This window comes from Parus major, chromosome 2 (genome assembly GCF_001522545.3).
Source record: "Parus major isolate Abel chromosome 2, Parus_major1.1, whole genome shotgun sequence".
Taxonomy (NCBI): domain Eukaryota; kingdom Metazoa; phylum Chordata; class Aves; order Passeriformes; family Paridae; genus Parus; species Parus major.
The window spans coordinates 5281403-5300522 of NC_031769.1; the positions used below are offsets into that span (position 1 = coordinate 5281403).

At 40.3% G+C, this 19120-nt stretch overlaps 2 protein-coding genes across 3 annotated transcripts in view; both read right to left on the reverse strand.

The window, feature by feature from the left end:
• EXOG (exo/endonuclease G) overlaps positions 1-5618 on the reverse strand; it is a 20956-nt gene extending 15338 nt beyond the window's left edge. Inside the window, exons 1-4 of the mRNA XM_015619710.3 lie at positions 5449-5618; positions 4135-4284; positions 2815-2954; positions 987-1063 (exon numbers count right to left, since the gene is read on the reverse strand). Coding sequence (XP_015475196.1) covers positions 987-1063; positions 2815-2954; positions 4135-4284; positions 5449-5596 — 515 coding nt within the window. The 5' untranslated portion in view covers positions 5597-5618. The remainder of the gene's footprint in view (positions 1-986; positions 1064-2814; positions 2955-4134; positions 4285-5448) is intronic.
• Positions 5619-7383: 1765 nt separating this feature from the next.
• The window catches only part of ACVR2B (activin A receptor type 2B), a 103724-nt gene continuing 91987 nt past the window's right edge, over positions 7384-19120 (reverse strand). For both annotated transcript variants that reach the window (XM_015619911.2, XM_015619912.1), the window contains exons 10-11: positions 17997-18127; positions 7384-16445 (exon numbers count right to left, since the gene is read on the reverse strand). In XM_015619911.2, the coding sequence (XP_015475397.1) occupies positions 16251-16445; positions 17997-18127 (326 nt within the window). In that variant the 3' untranslated portion in view covers positions 7384-16250. The remainder of the gene's footprint in view (positions 16446-17996; positions 18128-19120) is intronic.

The window sequence follows — 19120 nt, forward strand, 5'->3', positions numbered from 1 at the left end:
TCCTGCTTAAGGGAAACATAGAGGGTTTCCCTACCTTCAATTGGTACAAATGCCTGGTTCTGGTATAAGGAAAATTTATGCTCAAACACTTGAGTTATTAAAATAAGAAAAAAACCCTCTTAAAATGTTATGGCACTTTATTTGTCTATAAAACCTTACTGAATGGCTCATCTGATTTTACACACGTTCTTGTAAAACAAGAAAGCAGTGCTCAAATGAGCGATGATGCAGTTTTGATGGACATTTATTACAACACTGTATATAATTTTGCTGACCTTCCCTTGAGTGAACCTTGAGAAATCTATCATTTTCCCCTCCTGTTTCTGAGCCTTCACATTCTGTAAGTCTATGCAAGAAGCACCAGATGAATGCTACTTTTACTATATTCTCTGCTCAAAGGAAGGGAAGAATAAAAATCTTACATGAAGCAAGTTTAAATTTAACAACCACTCCACCTCAAAGTCGATCCAGTCAGCACTTGCAAGTGACAGAGATCCTGCCTGACTGCTCTTTGGGAGCCAGGACCTGAAGGAACACCTCAGACCTGAAGTAGTGACAGCTCAGTGGGGAGCGCTCAGTTCTCCGATTCAAAGGGAACCAACATCCACACACAGACCTGGGAAAACTCTCACACTGCAAGTGCTTCTTTGAGGAAGATCTAAACCCTCTCCTCGCTTCTGCCAGAACTTCCTTAAGGACAGTTAAGCCTGGTACTTTTACCCCACATCAGACAGAAGACATAATTTTGTCTGTTTTAAAGAGAAGTCCTCAATGGTTTGACTGAATAAAGAACTAAAGTAGTTGTTATACTGCTACTTCACTGAGAGGACTTGAGCTGCCCTCCATTTCAGAGAAAGCTCCTATGACCTCTACAGATAAACTGCTCTTAAACACCTGGATGTGAAGAACCATTGAAAGTAAAGTATTTTTGATTTATGCTGCTGCCTGCTATTTTCCACTTAGTTTCCTCACAAGTAATTTCTCACCTGTTCCAAAATCCAGCATTATTTTCGTAATTCTGAGGCACAATGTTAGACAGATAAAACGTTTCAGCCATAGCTCTCTGCATAGAGAAAGAAAATAATGACATTTCACTGAAACATTCATGAGCTGAAGACACATTTTAGCAGTCTGTGGATCAGAATCCCATTTCTAGTTTAGTTTATACATCTGTTAACACAGAAAATCAAATAAAACCTAAATCAGAACACCTACAAAATTATTTTCGATTAAAAGGTGCACAGTTGAGGTAAAACCATGCAAAGTTATCTACTGTTTTTTTCCTGTCATAAACAGCACAAGAATGTCCAATTCTAGAGGCACAGAAATTACTATCACCCAGCATCAGTTTGGTAATGTCTTTGAAAGCAACTACTCATTTTTCATTTTGAATGGGAAGGGCACTTTCAAGCATGCTTTTCACTTATTTGACTGCTTAATGGCTAACTTTTTCTTTCCTTTACAAGAAAAAGTTTTATTAGATATACCCATCAATATTTTACACATACATAACGTATAGGCAATGAAATGATTTATGAGACCATAATGGTCAAACATCCATATATCTGCTTAATTTCATCTTGTAGAAGTGCCATAAACATCTCAGAACAGAAGCTCCCATACCTCCAGAGGTGAAGGACCTGGTTGGTGCTGAAACACTAGACAATATGCAAGGGAAATACAGAGAGAAAAAATCCAAGACCTTAATCCAGAATTTTCACAGATCCTGTAGATGTCAGTATTTTTTACATACTACTATTGCAAAGTGATGGGACTGACAGAACTCCTTAGGATAATGAGCAAACACTACCTCCACTAATTAGACTGTGAATTCAATTCTTACAATCCTGTATTTGAAAGACTGTATCACCTCACTGCATTTCAAGCCAGGTCCCAGGATTTCTGTGCACAGGGAGCTCACCAGCAAAAATTCCCCAGATGACACAAATAAATAATAACAAAGGCACTTCCAATAGAAATAAAACTGATTCTTTCATTTACCACATGCCACTGTGCTGTCCCTCCACCCCACTGAATACTATCTGCCCGGAGAAATACAAATTCAAACTGCTTCTTAATTAACAAATTGCTGCATTAGGCACATTTCAGAAGAGGATCCAATAAATTCAAGGCTGCTTTGTAAGTCAGCCAAGGCATTAAGGCATGCTTCTCTTACAGCTTGAATAAATGGCAGGTGAAGACATTTTATAGACTGAAAGAACTATGGCAAAAGGGTCTAATTTACCTCATACACACTACAAGAAAAGAAAAAGCCTTTTAAATCATCCAGGCAATCCCCTTGCCAATACAGAACAGTACTTAACAGCATCTTTGCTTAGCCCAATCTAGCCTTAAATATCTCAGCAGCTGCTGGTCACGATGACATCACTGTCCCTGTCTCCCTTCAACTGAGCTTTGAAGACTTTCTGGGGTTTCTTGCTGAAGGTTACCATCTTCATTTCACAGGTAGACAATGTGACATGCAAGAGGCTGAGAAGACTTGCTTAACACCACACTGCTCAAGACATCATCTCTGCCAAACAAGCTGATGTAGGTGTGATTTAATGAAGAGAGGTATGTCATCAGAACATGCACCTGATTTAGATGCCTGAAGCAGACTGTGAGAGCATCCTACACTGCTCAGTCAGGAACAGACCTTGTAACTCCAAATCCAGCTCTGTGCATCAATAATGACATCATGTTCCACCTCAAAACAAACTGCAAAAGGAGTTTTTGCACATTACTTCTAAGGCTCTTTTGACCCTTTCCAACTGAGAAACACAAATTAAAAAGATGGGAGAAAAAAAGTCCTACTGTTGAAAATTTGTTATCTCCTGCTGGTGCCATGTGTCCTCGTGACCATCCACTGCCCAGGTAGTCTTCATTGACAGCACTGAACATCAGAGGGATGTTGGGGTCTGGTCTGAATTTACAATGCCTTCGATCTGCATCACCTGAAGAACAGCACACTAAATGGTCAGATTATCATGAAACCATCAAAATCACAAGACAAAAAGATCTAATTCTGTCATATCTTGCCAGATGACCCATGCTTAAGGATTTAGTACATTAATCTGAATTCTGTGTATCTCGTTTACAGGTAATGCTTATTTCTTTCTGACATGTGTTTTAAATATTTAAGTTATTATTTACCAACAAAATATATGGGGTTTTGCATCATGAATTTTCAGTCTTCCCCAAACAAGACATGTCTGCTTCAAATCTCAGTTTCAGTAGTTACAGACATAAATCAGAACTGAATGCCTCAAGATGCTTAATTTCAGCTTGCAGCTTAGTTATAACTGATTATTTGGAAAACATTTGAACAATTCAGCTGTTATGGCCCACTTGAAAGTAACCCTGAAATTACTGTTTTCTTCTCAGAAAGAAGTGGAATCAATGATGCTACTTAGGGGCTGGTCATAATGTTTTCAGGATCTTGCTTTTAATTTTGAATGGTAATTTGAAGACAGCGATTAAGATATATTTGGAGGGCTATTGCTTCCATAAAACATTTTACAATTACATGGTTACCTCCGTTACTAATAATCTGCCTTATAAAAACTGAACTAATGCTATAAATTTAATTTACAATGACTGTATACCACTCATATTTCATTCACCACTGACAGCAAAAAATTACTGTGCCTCTGTCTTGCATAAAGAACAGCAGAGAGAGTATGAGAACTGTATCAGAGTAAATAATGGCTGCAGTGAGGAGGTAATGTAATATCTAGCTCTGAATAATTGTTGATACCCTCTGCTCAGTTTTTACCTCAGAAACGGATATTTTCCTACCATTTTGAGTAAATCTCCAAGATCTGTGTATTAAAAGCTCTGGCTACCACTGGCATTGACTCCACTGCCATAAACTAGACCTCAGAACTAACTCCACTAAGGAAGCAGGAGCCATTTTAATGCACTCAAACAACTCTGCAGATCCAAATCAAGTAAGGAAAAGATAATTTTCATTGTTTCATCTTCTTTCCATTCATGTTATGAAAAGGTAAGTTGAGCTTCCCTCCCAGAGATCACTATAGGACTTTTCTCCCTGACTGCTCCAGGGTCCACCTTGTGTAAGCAGCAAAGGCCATTCAGAGCATCACAAATGTAAGGAAATAAACACCTACCTACCCAGCATCTTTTGTTTTGAAATGTGTTCAATCACCCATCTAGGCACCCGTTTTGCCTGGTCATAAGACAGTGCATGATTTGTGTAACATCTGGTCTCTGTTCCAGCCTCAGGAAATCCGTATCTTTCCAGCAGAGCCTCTTCTATTGGTTCTAAGGAAAAAATAAACAGAAAACCACCCAAAGATGAAATGTGATCATAAACTGAAGAGTAAAAATAAAATAAAAAAAAAACAAACAAAACTCAGGGAGTGTAAATCTACGGTATACAGAATTACTTAAGGTTACAGCCACAATTAAGACCTAAAAAATATTAAGATGGTTATCCAGTGAAACTTTCATCTGCCAAAATGGCTGAGGTTCTCATCATGTTTTAACATGAGGATCTCAGCTCTAGGACTAACTCATCTATCTACTCCAATGCCTACAGAAAGCAGAAGAAAAGCTATCAGGTATTTTCTTTCTACCAAAGAAAAGCTCTCAGATGTTTAGGGACAAATCAGGCAACAAGGATTTACAGACACAGGAGATCAACATACACATTCCACCCTTTGGAGCTGGAAATCAAATTCCTCACAAACTGAGATTTACAAGCTGGGCACAAGCAAGTCTTTCCCTCACTGGGAACACTTATAGTCTGCTGAATGAATGAAAGCTGCACTGAATTTTCACTTTTTTCCCAAGCAATAACTTCTTCTCATTGAAGAATATTTACTCCCATCTTACTGTCTTGTTCATTCTCCAGCCATCTGTCCACCAGCAACTCGTGTTTTTAGAGCCATTCTTCCTCCGCTTTCCAACAATCCGGTACTTTTAAAGCCTTGAGGCTGCGGAGAAAACCATTCACTCTCTCAAGTGCCCCAAACATCTCTCCCCACACCTGAATCCCACCAGACCCCAGACTTGATAAACGAGACTCGGCTCGTCCAGGGCAGCAACAGCTAAAATTTAGTTATGGTCTGACTCGAAATGTGTGTTTAAAACTAAATACACATTCTCCTGCCACCAACACTCTGCCGTGAGCAGGTGCAAAGGGAAGCGCTTTTAATTACAAGCTACAGCCCAGCATCCCCAAATAACCTCCTCCCCCACTCAGCTCGGCCCAGGTACTAGGGGACCCCCACGATCTCCCGGCAGTATTTGGGCATTCCGGGAATGGGAGAAGGAGGGAAAAGGCTTTTCTGAGGGGGAGGAGAGAGTTTAGGGACAGAAGCGGCTGTGGAGAGCGGGGCTGCGGGACACGGGGCCGCGCTGAGCCGGCCGCTCCCGCATCGCCGGGCCGCGGCTCGCAGCGTCCCCACTACCCGCGGCTCTTACCCTCTGCCCGGGTCCCCCCGGGGCTCGGCTCCGGCTGGCTCTGGCTGCGGAGGAGCCGCCACGTAGCCCAGCAGGATGCAGCGGCCCCGGCCGCGGCCCCGCAGATGAAGCCGCCGAGAAAGCGGCGGTGGCGGGGGAAGGCCGCCATGGCGGCTGGGAGGGGAGGGAAGGGAAGGGGAGGGCGCGGTCCCGGCCCCGGCCCCTCAGCGCCCCCGCTCGGCACAGCCCTGAGGGAGCAGTGGCAGCATCGCCTCAGTGCGGGCACACCGCGTGAGGGGATGAGCCCGGCGGGGTTTTACCGATAGCTAAAAGTAAATGTGGAAAAATAAAGTGAGCAAAATAAAGAGTGGAAAAATAAAGTGAGTTCCCTCACGGGGACTATAGGGACTATAGTGGCTAAACTGTCCCTGTTATGCCGTGGGATGGGTGGTGTGGTGATTAGCTCTCGCAGAAGAGGAATGGATGTAATGTGTGTTAAAAGAAGTTTTATTAAGGTTTAAAGTTCTTTTTGACGTTGTTGTAGGTCGGTTTTGGATCCCTTCTTGTTCTCCCTTTAATCTTATCTCCTCCTGGCTGCATCGTTGCCACCCTGCTCGCCGTGTGGAGGGAGGAAGGGAGGGCGCCCCTCGCGTGGGGCAGCCGGGCATGGCGGAAGCCTCGCCGGGGCCTTGGCGTGGGAACACCTCAGCTTCAACCAAGTGCCAAAACTGTCCCCACCGGCGGACGGCAAAGAGTCGTCAACTGCCAGACTTTGGGAGGGGCCAGGGATATTTAAGGAAAAGTTTGAATATGTATGATCGCTTACGAATATGTATTTGGCTGATGGCCCTGTTAGAATGTTTGTCCTCGTCTTTCTTGCAAGTACCCCTTTAGGGACTGGGAGGTCATCAGAAGGTCTCACCAGAACCGTATCTTCTCCAGGCCAAACACAAACATTGTGCTATGGGGTTGGCTTTAGTTCCTGTAGGGTGATGTTACATGGGCTTCTTTTCAGGAAAACCACCAGCCCGATTATTTCTATTTTTCCCTCTCAAGTGCCTGCTTATGTCCATATTTGCTTCATATCCATCCATACTAAGCATTTACAACCCAGCATGAGGCCAGAGGCAATTTTCTGAAAGAAAATATCAGTTCAGCATAGGCAAACACCAGAATATAAGGATTTTGTGGCCCCACCATCACTTTACTGCAGGTAGATCTCCCGAAGAGGTCTGGCCATGCTTCAGCATGTGGCTGAGGGCATCTTCACACCTCATGTGAGGATTACAGACCTGGGAGTGGTGCTATGAGTACGGGGAACTCAGACATTTTTTTTTTTATTGTTTTTTTTTTTCATTTTCCTGGTCAAGTTCCCCTGCCTTTGGCTTCTGGCAGTTGCAGCTACGTGGCTGGACTGTCTTGATACAGCCTTGCGTGCAGATACTGCCCTGTGTGAACAGCTCTTTGCTAGAAGTGATAAGTGGCATTACCACTGTGGTACAAGGGGCAACACACTCAAAAGGGCAATTTAATATTAAGCAGTTTAATAATAATAATAGTGGGACAGAGGTTGCCCAGACATGTTGTGGCTGTCCCCTCTCTGGAGGTGTTCAATGCCAGGCAGAACAGGGCTTGGAGCAACCTGGTTTAATGTAAGGTGTCTCTTAGCAGGAGAGTTGGAACTGGATGATCTTTAAAGTCTCTTCCAACCCTAGCCATTCTACAATTCTGTGAATTTGAGATAGCTCCCACTTCTCTCTGGAACTGTTTGCAAGTGATAGGTAGAAGAGGCAGGCCTCAGCTATGCCTCTGTGGGGACTTTTTAGGGATTTTGGATGGCAGAAATGCCATTGAAACACCAAAAACATTCATCTACAAAGAAGGAAATCCTCCAGCTAGATGCCAAAGACAATAAAATAACAATGAGTTTTAATGTCACACCAACAAGGGAAACAGTTATTTGTAATTTACTGTTTATTTTCATATACAAAAAGATAAACTTGAAATAGTTCTTTCTAGGTTTTTTTCCTCCTATCTGTTGGGGTGTAGCTGCTTCACACAGGGCAAATACTACATTCATACTGGTTTATTCAGACACCCAGTGCAAAGCTGAAGCAGCAAAACTCCAACTTGGCAGATCTAATTTCAAACTTGAGACTCATTTCTAAAATACCACAGTAAAAAGGAACAAAGATCCACTGCAAATTCATGAACTATGATACAATGTTCTTTCCAAAATGTCTTCATTTCATAACTGCAATACAATGGATGTCTGCATTAGGCCATTTTATACATACATTTTATATATGTATACTTCTGCAGAATATATATATATAAAATGTACATATATAAAAAATCAGCACACTTCAATCCAAAAGGGGTTACAGCAACGAGCTTAACTCTCTATACTTTTTTCTTTAACAGGATACTTTAGTATAACTTTTGTTAACTCAGTAGTACAAGCTATCTCTGTTCTACATTTTTATAGCTACAAGAGTGAAATATAACCTACAACATTTACATTTCACATATCTTGGTATACAAACAGTACTTAGTGAATTTGAGCCAAGGACCAAAAGACTCTTTAAAAATTATTTCACCATCTGATAGAGCTTCCTGTAATTTACACTCAGTTTATTCTGCAATCTTCTAAATCATTTAATCTCATAGTTCGAGTTTAAATCCATTCCAACTGGAAATCCTGGAGAAACAGGTTACTGCAAACTCTTATGTATACTCTATATATACAAGTTAAGTAACACAGCGTAATAAGACTTAGCTATTTATCCTAAAACCGATATACACATATTTCACTACGCTAGACAAGTCTTAGGATTTTTATTTTATTTCTTTAAATAAAGCACAAATTTAGAAGTAGCTGGTAAAACTTACAATAGGATGGTTTTAAAATGACAAATGGTTAGGGTGAGATTTCTTCCTGCTGGTGCCAAAACATTTTCTTGTGAGTTTTTGTACTATGCTGTGTTGTTTAACTGTATGCATCTAATGTTACATGCAGAAAGCTCTTTCCACAAGAATTGACATCAAACTGTACTTAAGTCAACTTTACAGTACAAAATTTGTCAAACTTAAGGACAAATGTGAAAATATTAACAGGTGAAAGATCAGGCTTTCAACTCTATCATGAGGATCATGCAGATTCATAAGCAGATAGAACAGATTGACAATGGCATTGTGCGGGCTTATGGCATAGAATTGAGGCCAAAAATGTTACTTAGTTTGCAGTAACCACTTCCTTCAATCCTCATCCACTACGAGATTGATGTTTGCATCATAGTTGTTCCATTGGAAGGCCAGCAGTATTGCAAAATACCTCCTTCTGGGAGATTTTAGTACTTGGATTTACCAAAGATAATAATCATCAACCATCAATAGCCATAGAAACATTAGGCAGTCAAGAAAAAAATGGGGAAAGGGAAATATCTTTTTCTCTTCCTTTAATAGCAGTAAATTAATTACTATCCATTCATTACCAGTAATTAAATGGATTACTAGTAATAGCAAATTCATTAGTATTTAGACAGGAAAGCTACTATGCTGTCCAAGTAAAATACAGACTAATATTGTATCAACTGCATGGATACATTTTTTTTAAAAAACAGACGTTTGGGAGGGGAACACATAAAATGGTAATTTAAAAAACTGTCCAACTTTTATTTTTCTCCCCAAAATATAGCCTGAACATAATTCTCTTTAAGAAGTTGCTGTAGTTGAAGGTCTGATTTTATGTGTAGGTTCTTGGGAGTAGGTATTTGGAAAATGAAAGGGGCAGACAGGTTCTAGCTCTTGCCAACATATATTTTGTTATCCAAAAAGTTGCTAAGTCCACTTTCCAAAGCTATGAGATGCTCCAATCTCCTCCTCCTCTGTCATGCTTGGATTTTTGGTTTCAGTTGTTTTTGGAGTTTATTTTGGTGCTTTAACAGAGGTGGCAATGCAGAGATGCCAGTGACTACTGAATTAGGATTTTAATTGACTAGGATGGTTACCGGTTAAATTTCAGTTCCTCAAAACACTGGAAAAATGAATGAAGTGTGGCCTTCATTGTCACAAAAACACAAACTATGAAATTTTCCTAGAACATGTTTGAGTTTTGCAATACCAACCTTATTGGAATGTTATAAACTGAGTTTTCAGGGGTTTTTTAACAACTGGAAAGATTAAGAGGCTTCTGCTTCAAAATGGACCAAAAATGCAGAAGAGGTGTTTTATTCACATCATCTGCCCCATTAAAATACTGAAATAAAAGGCTAATCAAGGAAGCACTTTGCAGAAAACACTTCTTCATTCTAGATATCCAGCACAATGCCATTATAGAGCTTCAGAAAAGCCCTTTTGGTTTCAATGTTGGAATACAAAATAAGTTTTGTTTCTTTCCTTCAGTCCTTGGGGATCACTTTCCATTTACATATATATATCATATATATACATGTATGTATGTATATGATACATATATATAAACACCCATATAGAGCAAGGTTCCTGTTTGTGTATGTTACAATATTGTAGTATCAAGGAGAATCCAGATAGCAATACTGTTTAACATGAGGTTTGAGGTAATTGGTTCTTGAAATACCTGGATCACAGACTGCATCCAGAAATGACAGCTGGGCAATGAAAAGTGTTTTTTTCAGACAGAAATTTAAAAAAAAATAGTAAAAGAGAAAGAAAGCTTACAGCAGTTGCTTTTACATGGAAAAATAAAGGCACAACAGAACAGCATTACATTTCAGAATAGCTAGATGGACATAACACAAGTATGATCTCTCTCTGTGGAAGTGTCCTGACAAAAGGCATTGCTGCTTATTCCATAGGCTACTACTTCAGTCAGGGAACTGAGCATCACCCTAAAACGAGTCATGAAAAAGAAAGTCCCATGTAAAGAAGCGACCAGGTGTGCTTAGAAAGTGTTCCAGGAACACACACACACTCTCATGGTCACACAGGATTGAATGGAAACTGTCTCCCTGGTTTCCACAAAGCCAGGACTTCACCAGAACACGGCTGAGGAACTCGGTAATTGCAGGAGCCTGCTTGAATTAGTGAGCACTAATTGCAAAAGGCACACTGTCAAGCCAGCTCCAAGGCAGTGCCCTGAGTTGTTTGGTGTAAAGCTTTCTTCAGGACCTCTCACCCACTGACACTGTGCTATCGCAGCTGAGAGGACTAAAAAGACTGGAGTGAATTTTAAGTCAAACAAAAAATTAAGTTAACCTTCCCCCTGCCCCCATTTTTTTTTTTCTTTAGTACTTTTAGAATACCTTGCATTGTTACACAGGTTTGGAAAGCTGTTTCTCTTAGCAGGACTTTGGACATGACAGTGCTCCTTTTCTTTAGTGCCTCTAACACAGACTATTAAATCTGATTTTGGGAACACAGAGCACATATCTGTGTGTTCTGGTTGAAGCCTGATTAGTTGTGTCACTTCAGAGAGAAGGAATTTCTAGGAATTGGTTTTATCAGGACTCCACTGGCAACAGCTCCTTACAGATCATATTGTCAGTGCAGCAGACACAGCTGCTATGAACGGATACGGCAGCGAGCGACACCAGCCCGGCTGTTTGGCCTCGGTAAACTCTTACCACCCTGACTTCACAACTCACTGCAGCACCACAGCATATGCCAAAAGACACACTGCCCACACATGGACACTTGCATGAACACATGAAAAAACTCCTCCCGGGTTAACTGAAGATGGCCGCAGAAAAGCAATAAGCATCTTTAGCAGAAGGGATGTGACATGCAAGATAACCTAACCATACACTCAGTGCCGTCCTCAAAGCATGTCCAAGTACATCCAAACTTGCTCCTCAAACTGTTTTCAGGCTACACTTGTTCTATCCTCTAGACTCTGATGTAGTGCACACTTAATTTAAACATTATATATATATTTCTTTATTTATTTGCTGTGCATATACAGACCTTTCTCCCTTTTCCCTGCAGAAACATATTAGACATTACAAAAATAATTTGTGGTATAAAAGAATTCTCACACAATGTAGAATTTTTGTTTGTATATGTAACTAAAATATATATATATTTTTCCAAAAGTAAAAAAGTCAAAATGTCCTTATTTTCCTCTATTATATAGTCTATTTTATTTACAATGTTACCAAACAATATCCTGTATGTAAAAGTGACAGAAGTTTGCGGGACACTTCCTGCTTAACAACTTCCCAAGCGGAGTGTGGCTTGAAGAGGACTGCAGCAACAGCACTGTCACACCTTATCACCCAGCACCTTCCTCTGCAGTACCAGTTCCTTCCTTGCTAAGTGAAACCAGACCTTTTCCCTGCAAAACAGGGCAAGCTCTGACAGTCTGCCTAGAAAGTCGTACAAGAGGAACAAAACTCATGTTCCCCGGTTTTAGTGCTGCGATGTTACAGGGGATCGGGATTCCTAACGCCAGGCCTGACCCTGCCTGCAAATATCTGCTTTCACTGAAACCACTGACTTCAAGTGGGAGCAGCAGGGAGTCAGGAGACCCAAGGAAAATGCAGGGGAGTTACTGGGGGGCACTCACAGAGCTTCTCTTCAAAGCAAAGACCTGGGCACTTTCATGGGTGTAACTGTCTAGCACATATTCTGCAAGAGAATTTCTGCTAAAGAACAAGGCAGAATAAAAAGTGGTGGGTTTTTTTGTCTTAAACAGAGATTTCTTAATGACTGGGACCAGCTAAAATCCTTAACCACAAAGAACAGTCCTGGTACTGCTTAACTGATGGTTAGGCTGCATGTATATTTCAATATAAGCCATATACAATTTCCAGCCTTGCTGTATTGTTTCAATTTCATCAGCTCTACCATCTCAAAAAAACACCCCAGTTTTAGTTCCTGTGGTTCTTCCAGTTTAAAAATGTGAACTCAAATTTTCTGCACTTAGGAAACCAGCCCAGCCAGTGCAATGAATCCACAAAAGGGAGTTAGACCAGAAAGATGGGGAATCCTGGCTCCTAAAATCAAGGAGAACTGTCACTCAGGATATTCAGTGTTAATATTCACCTGAGAACTTCCTTATGAGAGAGGGAGGTGACCAATAAAATTCTGCAGTCAAATTTTGAAGAACTGCTTCCTCTAAGTCTGAATGGGAAGTGAAATTTAGCACTTGGGAAGTAACATGAGGTGTTGTCACTGTCATATTCAAGGGAGTGTTAGGAGGAAAAGATCTGCAGTTGCATATGACAGCTACACCTATGGATGTGCCCAATTCCTGACTTGGAAAAAGGCTCTGCAGTACCAAACAGAACCAAAATCATGTTCTCAATGAGAGTTCAAATGGATTAGAGGTGAGAAAACCACTTGCTTGACAGCTCAGCTGTTGAAAGACTGACAAATTAATCAGAGCTTGTCTTTGTTAATAAAATAAATAAATACAAGTTTAAAAAACAGCTTTATCCAAATTGGTACAAATTAAAAGTTCAGGATTTCCTTCTATGCTGCAATAGCAAGACACACGTACCTACATACATATAAAACTTGTTACCCAGCGCACACCCAATTTGGAAATTCTTTTTCAAATCAGTTTCTGAATCCTACTGACAAGATGATCTATAAGGAACCATTACACCAGGAAGATGTAGCACTTTACAATCAACGTTCGGTCAAGGTTTGTACGGTCGTGCAGTTCCCCGCAGTAAGATAAGCTACATGTGAGAATTTGTGTTTATGCTTTCTCAAAAGAGAAGATTTCAGACACTGCTTAATAGGCTATTAAAATAATATGGCACTTTCAATAAATACTTTAAAGCTTCTTAAAGAAATCAGGATAAAAAAGCAACTGCTGTAATGAGCCTGTTTTAGCTATAATACGTAATGCTGAAGGAAAAAATCCAGAAGAGCAAACAGATATTAACAGTTAAAAGACAGTACAGCTTTTTTTCTTTCTGCAGCAATAGGAACTGGCTCCCATTCCCAGGGAAAAGGGAGCAAGCCCACCTCGAAACAAGTATTCACTCAGTCTTAACTGCTCTACGCTCCACCCCAACCCTTACATCACTTCACTTCTAAAACATAGTCACATTTTCATATAAATCTCAGTGCAGAAATGTATTAAACATGAAAAATACTGATCCTGCAAACATTTACAACCACACTTAACATTAAGTGAGTGCCTAATGTCATGACACCAGAAGAGCTACCTACACCCTCAATGCTAAGCATAGGTATGTTGCAGCATCAGGCCCAAAGGTGCCAACGGCCACCGGGGACACCGGCTGGGTCAAAATGGTATCGTTCTGTCTGGTTTTGTCAAGGTTTTCTCAACAGAAGCACATCAAGAAACAGAAACTTTCAAACCTACACACGGAAACACAGTTACATGTGTGTACACACTAATATGCAATATACATTCAGTAACTTGAAAGAATAGGTTAAGACTTTATTCAGATAGACAAATTAAGGCAATTCTCTTAATGTCTCTTCAAGATAAAGGACCATGTCCTCTTTTGTGACCTCTAGGTTTTAAAGCTATACTTTTCAAGAAATATATTTCAATTTTTTTTTAATATTTTCTCCAATTAGCAGTTTCATTTGCTTAATAAATTGTGTCTGTGCAAGGGTGCACACTGAAAATTTGGCAGTGGAGAGAAGTCCAATTAATTTATATATAATATAGACTTTCTACATTTCCATTACAGGGTGATTAGTTTAGGACTGCATTTTGGCTTAACACAAAGAAAAATTTAGAAGATCTGGCCATCCAATGGACATAACTTTGTCAGTCTAGCAAGACACAGAATTAATGTTATATTCAAAGTAAAAAATAAAAATAAAATAAAAAAATTAAATGAAAAGAAGAAGAAAAAAAAGATGTACTGTCCTTTCACTAAAACAGACCCAAAAAAGAAAAAAAAAAAAAAGAACCAACAAAAAACACAGAATGGAAACAGCCTTCACAAATAAGAGTGAATAATGCCCAGGTACCTTATATAGGCAGTTATTCTACAACTGTATACAGTTATTTACAATGGTGCTTTATTAAACAAAACAACAAAAAAATGGTAGCACTTCCTAAAAGATTTTGGAACTTTTTTTCTTTTTTTTCTTTTTTTAAAACTCCCTTGTCATAAAAGCCAACTTACATTAAAATATACTTACTACAAGACAACACAACTAACAAAATATATAATAAAACTCATACAAGTAGAAAATTCTGAGGTATTTCTGGTTTGAGGTGGTCTGTGGTCATGAAGTTTTTTAATTTTTTTTTCAGTTTAAACCTCGGAAGCCACGTAACGTGTGTGTGTATGTTTTGTGTTTGGTTGTTGTTTTTTTTTTTTTTAAGTTTTTTATTTTTTTAAACATTGCATGTTTTGCAAATTAAAAAAATATTTCAATGTTGAATCAGCAGCATTAGGAACATTCACTGACTAGAGCGAGTTTATGGCATAATAAGAGTAACGGTATTTTTGAATATGCACCACTTTAAGACAAAAGAGTTTCATCACAGAGTAAGGAGAAAGCAGCGTCAAAGAAACCAGTGGGAGAGCTGCTGTGGGAATCACTGATGCTGCTGAGCTGCCTCAGCTCCCTGCAGCCAGGCAGCTCCCAGGCTCCTCAGATGCCACAGGAGCCAGCTGCCACCATTCACTCCCCCAATCCCAAATTAATAAAGAAAAAAAAATTGATATAACCAGTTTTCACCCTTTTCCTCTATCCACCATCTGCACCATTAGCTTGGGCTGAGAGATAATCAACCTAAGGCAAATTTTTCTCAACTGACTCACACTTAAAACGAGATGCAAAAATTTTCTCATCTTCCAGTATTTTACCAAAGTGCTTCTGAAATCACACTTCCCCGACTGTCCCGATGACATTGCTTAAAAGCATCCTTCCTACTACTACCTGGAATAGAAAAATAAAAGTTATAGTCCTGCTTTGTTCTTTTACTACCCAAACCCAGACTCTGGAGGAAGAAACAAGTGCCTGTCTTCCAACCACTGCCTCTTTAACTCCGCTTTCTCCATACGCTGCAGCCGTAAATACTCTGCCCAGAAATGTCCTTCCCCTCCTCTAAAGGTTACCTGAGAAGTAGCTCCATAGCAAATGATGTTTCCCCAAATGCTGCCAAGTCCAACGTCACTCTCCCCACCCCTATTCTACGCTCCCCCCTTCAATTATACCATCAAGAATTAACATTCTCTGCCCAGTTACTTTTTTTTTTCCCATGTTACAATGACACCCGTTAGATCCGTAAAAGACACATCTGCTGTTTTTTTCTGAAGCTCACTTCCAAAAAAAAAATTTAAAAAAAATAAAAAAGAAACTGAACCCAAAACCAAAATGGGGAAAAATGCTTTTGAGGAAGGTGTATTCTTTACATAACAGTCTTAAGTTTCCTCCACAGTTTGCAGCATTGCGTTTCGAAGGTGGTAGGTGGTTTTCCTTTATGTCATGTAAGCTTTATGTCACAGATGCTCCGCTCAGAAGACAGACTGATAAAGAGAAACCCAGAAAACTGAATAAAATAAAAACAACTGAAGTGAGTTTGTTGAGGTTCTGAGGTACCTGCACCTTTTCTGCATTCATTAGTCGGCACCTGAATGCTTGCTGAAATGTCCATTTTTTTAATACAGTAGAGCAATGTGCTGGTAAAATTGATCCAATCCAAAAAAATAATAATAATAATAATAACAATAATAATAAAAAGTCAAGATAAAATAGCAGCTGCATTCATGGGTTTGTTGAATTTTTGTGATTTTGTTTTTTTTGTACTTTTTTTTTTAACTCTTTTCCTTGTTGTTTTTTTGTTTTTTTTAAATCCGCTGAGTCTGGAAAGACAAAAGTGAACCAGGACCCAGGACTCAGATACTAGACTCTTTGGGTGGCAAGTCCACGTTGGTGACGGACGTCACGATGGAGACGAGGCAGTCCGAGGTAGTGCCGTTGACGGATTTGCGGATCTGCGCGATGCGCTCCTCGACGCAGCCCGCCGAGAGCCGCGCCTCCGCGTCGTGGTCCCAGCACTCTTCGATGGTCACGCAGAGCTGCGCCAGGCCCTGCGGACAGCAACGGGGAGAAAACACCTTCAGCAACGTCTCCTGCTCTGGGGGACACCAACACCATCGGTGCTTTGGTATTTCCTGCATGTACATCGATAGCTCTGTAGACTATTGTTGTATAGTTACATAGATCCTAGCTAGCTCCAGTATTTTTCCTGCCCTGATAGGCAGAAAGACAAAGCACATTCCAAAGGCTTCTATCCTAACTTGACTTTTCCTGGGAACCAAGGACGAGCTACCCTCCCAAGACATAAACAAAGTACAGTTAGTACCAATGGGGGGCTCCAGAAAAGTTTGAACCAATTACCTCAACACCTGTGTTTCTAACTGGGGATTCTTGTCAATTATGTTAATCTGCTAAACTTATAAAACTGTGTTTGCCACATGTGAGGTGGGCATTTTTCCATATCTGCCCCTAGAAGCCTCCAATAAAAGACCAGTTTTCATATTACCTCCTATAGTAATATTGTCTTGAAAGTATACTGCTTTATTTCTATATCTTTAAGGCACCCTGAGAACCACCTTGTCAGAGGGTGGAGAGGTCCATTCAATAGAGCCAATGCTCTAAAAAACCTTACAAGTATTTTTTCACAGTATGCCAATTACCATGAGATAAGCTTCAAAAATTCCTTTAAATATGTGTTTTCATGAGGTTTTTTTTAAGCATCTGCTTTCTAAGGCTTGGTCACATTCAGCCCCAAAAGCGCTTTTTTTAATATCAAAATAAATCCCAAGATTCAGCAGCTGAAGCTTTACAAGACAACAAATATTAAGATTCCCATGATGAAACTGTGAGAGCTGGCAGCACTGTATCAGTTACTATGAAACCATTTGCTTTGTTTGCAATTACTTCTCTTCCATCCCCAAAAAAGCTGAATTCAACAGTGCTTGAAGAGCACAGCTCTTATTTGAACCCTCATTTGAAGCGGAACACTCATTTTTTTTTGCAATCCACAGCACTCCCTAACTTCTGGGAAATGAGTTAGTACACCTGAGTCTAGCCAAATCTGTAGCAGTTTGGGCAAAATGGAGGCATTTGACTTCTTATTGAAGCCCAGTGAGATGTCATCATCTCTCATCTTCCCAATCTAAAAAAAATCAGCTCTTTTATTAAAAATGTGAGCCTGAAATGCACTACCTCTGGGAAACACACACTGCATTTTGCTTCATTGTCTGCTTGCTTTCACATCTAATTAATTTTTCCCCCACAAACTGCTCCAAGTCTTGTGTGGTATCTGGCTAGTGAGCAGTGTGTCTCCAATGGTATGGATTGTTTTCTTTTTTCAATGAAAGGACTTTATTTTCCATTCTTTCACCATACTAAAGGAGCCCTGCTAAAGCACCACACACTCCACATTCAGCACTAGCTGATTACTCAGCTTGTTTAGCCTCTAAAAACAAGAGATAAAAGGAAAATAGAGCACAAAGGTGTTGAGCAACCTCTCATTCCCCAGAGCTGACTCTTTCTAACTCTGGGAATGCATAACCACGTCCCTCATTCCCATCACACAGGAAAATATTTTCCACCGTTAAGCAGGGGGGACGTACGGGATGTTTTAGCCAGTGATCCTTGAACACAGGGCGCATCTTCTTGTGAACCACCACTTCTTGCAGGTCCTCAAGGGATGGGTGCTGACCTATTTCTTCTTCAAAAGGCAGCATGTATTCATCCACTGGACCTATGGTGCACACAGAGAATCAGGTTAGGGGAGAAATGGCCTTTGCAGAGCCACGGCATCCCCATGCATGAGTGAGCTGCAGCTCCAGAGCAACCTCAACCCACTGCAACAAAGCCTGACACTCACGTCACTGCAGACAATGTGATTTACATTCCTCCTACACAATGGTCTTTGCTGTCCCTGCTGCTTGTCTGGCCGTGTATTTTCCACCTCGTTGAGTTACAAATCCGAACCCTCAGCCAGGCCTCCAGATCCCATCATTTCCTTGAGGAAGTTTGCCAGGTAAACCATGATTTATTTTAATATACAGAGCAAATCAACCTATCCTCCCCACATTTTAACACAACAATTCAACTCACAATAACCTAGAGAAAGATTTCAACATCAGCATAATTTCATTTTAGCACTGACTAGCAAGGTCAAGCATATAAAACACATAATTTCTTGCTTTGTGATCTGGTTTGTTCATAGGTTTGAGTCAGCCCTGACACACTGGAGCAGGAAGCACTTGTCCCAAGTACCAGCTCCTAAGTGTAAAATGATTTCTGAACGCTTTAGTTATACCAGTTATGGCTGTGAACTGCCCAGGGCCATGGGAATGAGACAACTGTTATGGGTATCAGTGCAGATGCTGGATGATAACAATAACTTCTGCTTATTGAAACATCATTTGGCTTTTGGCAACGCTTAGATGCTCTCTCAGAAAGAGCAGCCCAGCTTAACTGATGGGCTTCTCAGGGTGCTCCACGCCATCACTTACAGTTTCTCAGTAGCAACAAATGACCTCTTTCCAGAGCAGAGATACTTTAAGAGGGTCTTTCCAGACTAAAATAAAAGAGTTGACCACTTCATCTGGTTGTGAATTGTGACACCAACAACACAATGTTAAGGTACTCTAAATAATGCAATCACTAAAACAGCTTATTGTTATTCTTGTTTACTCAGTGGCAGTCACTAAACCAAGCTGTAACACTTGCTCCAGTGTATACCACA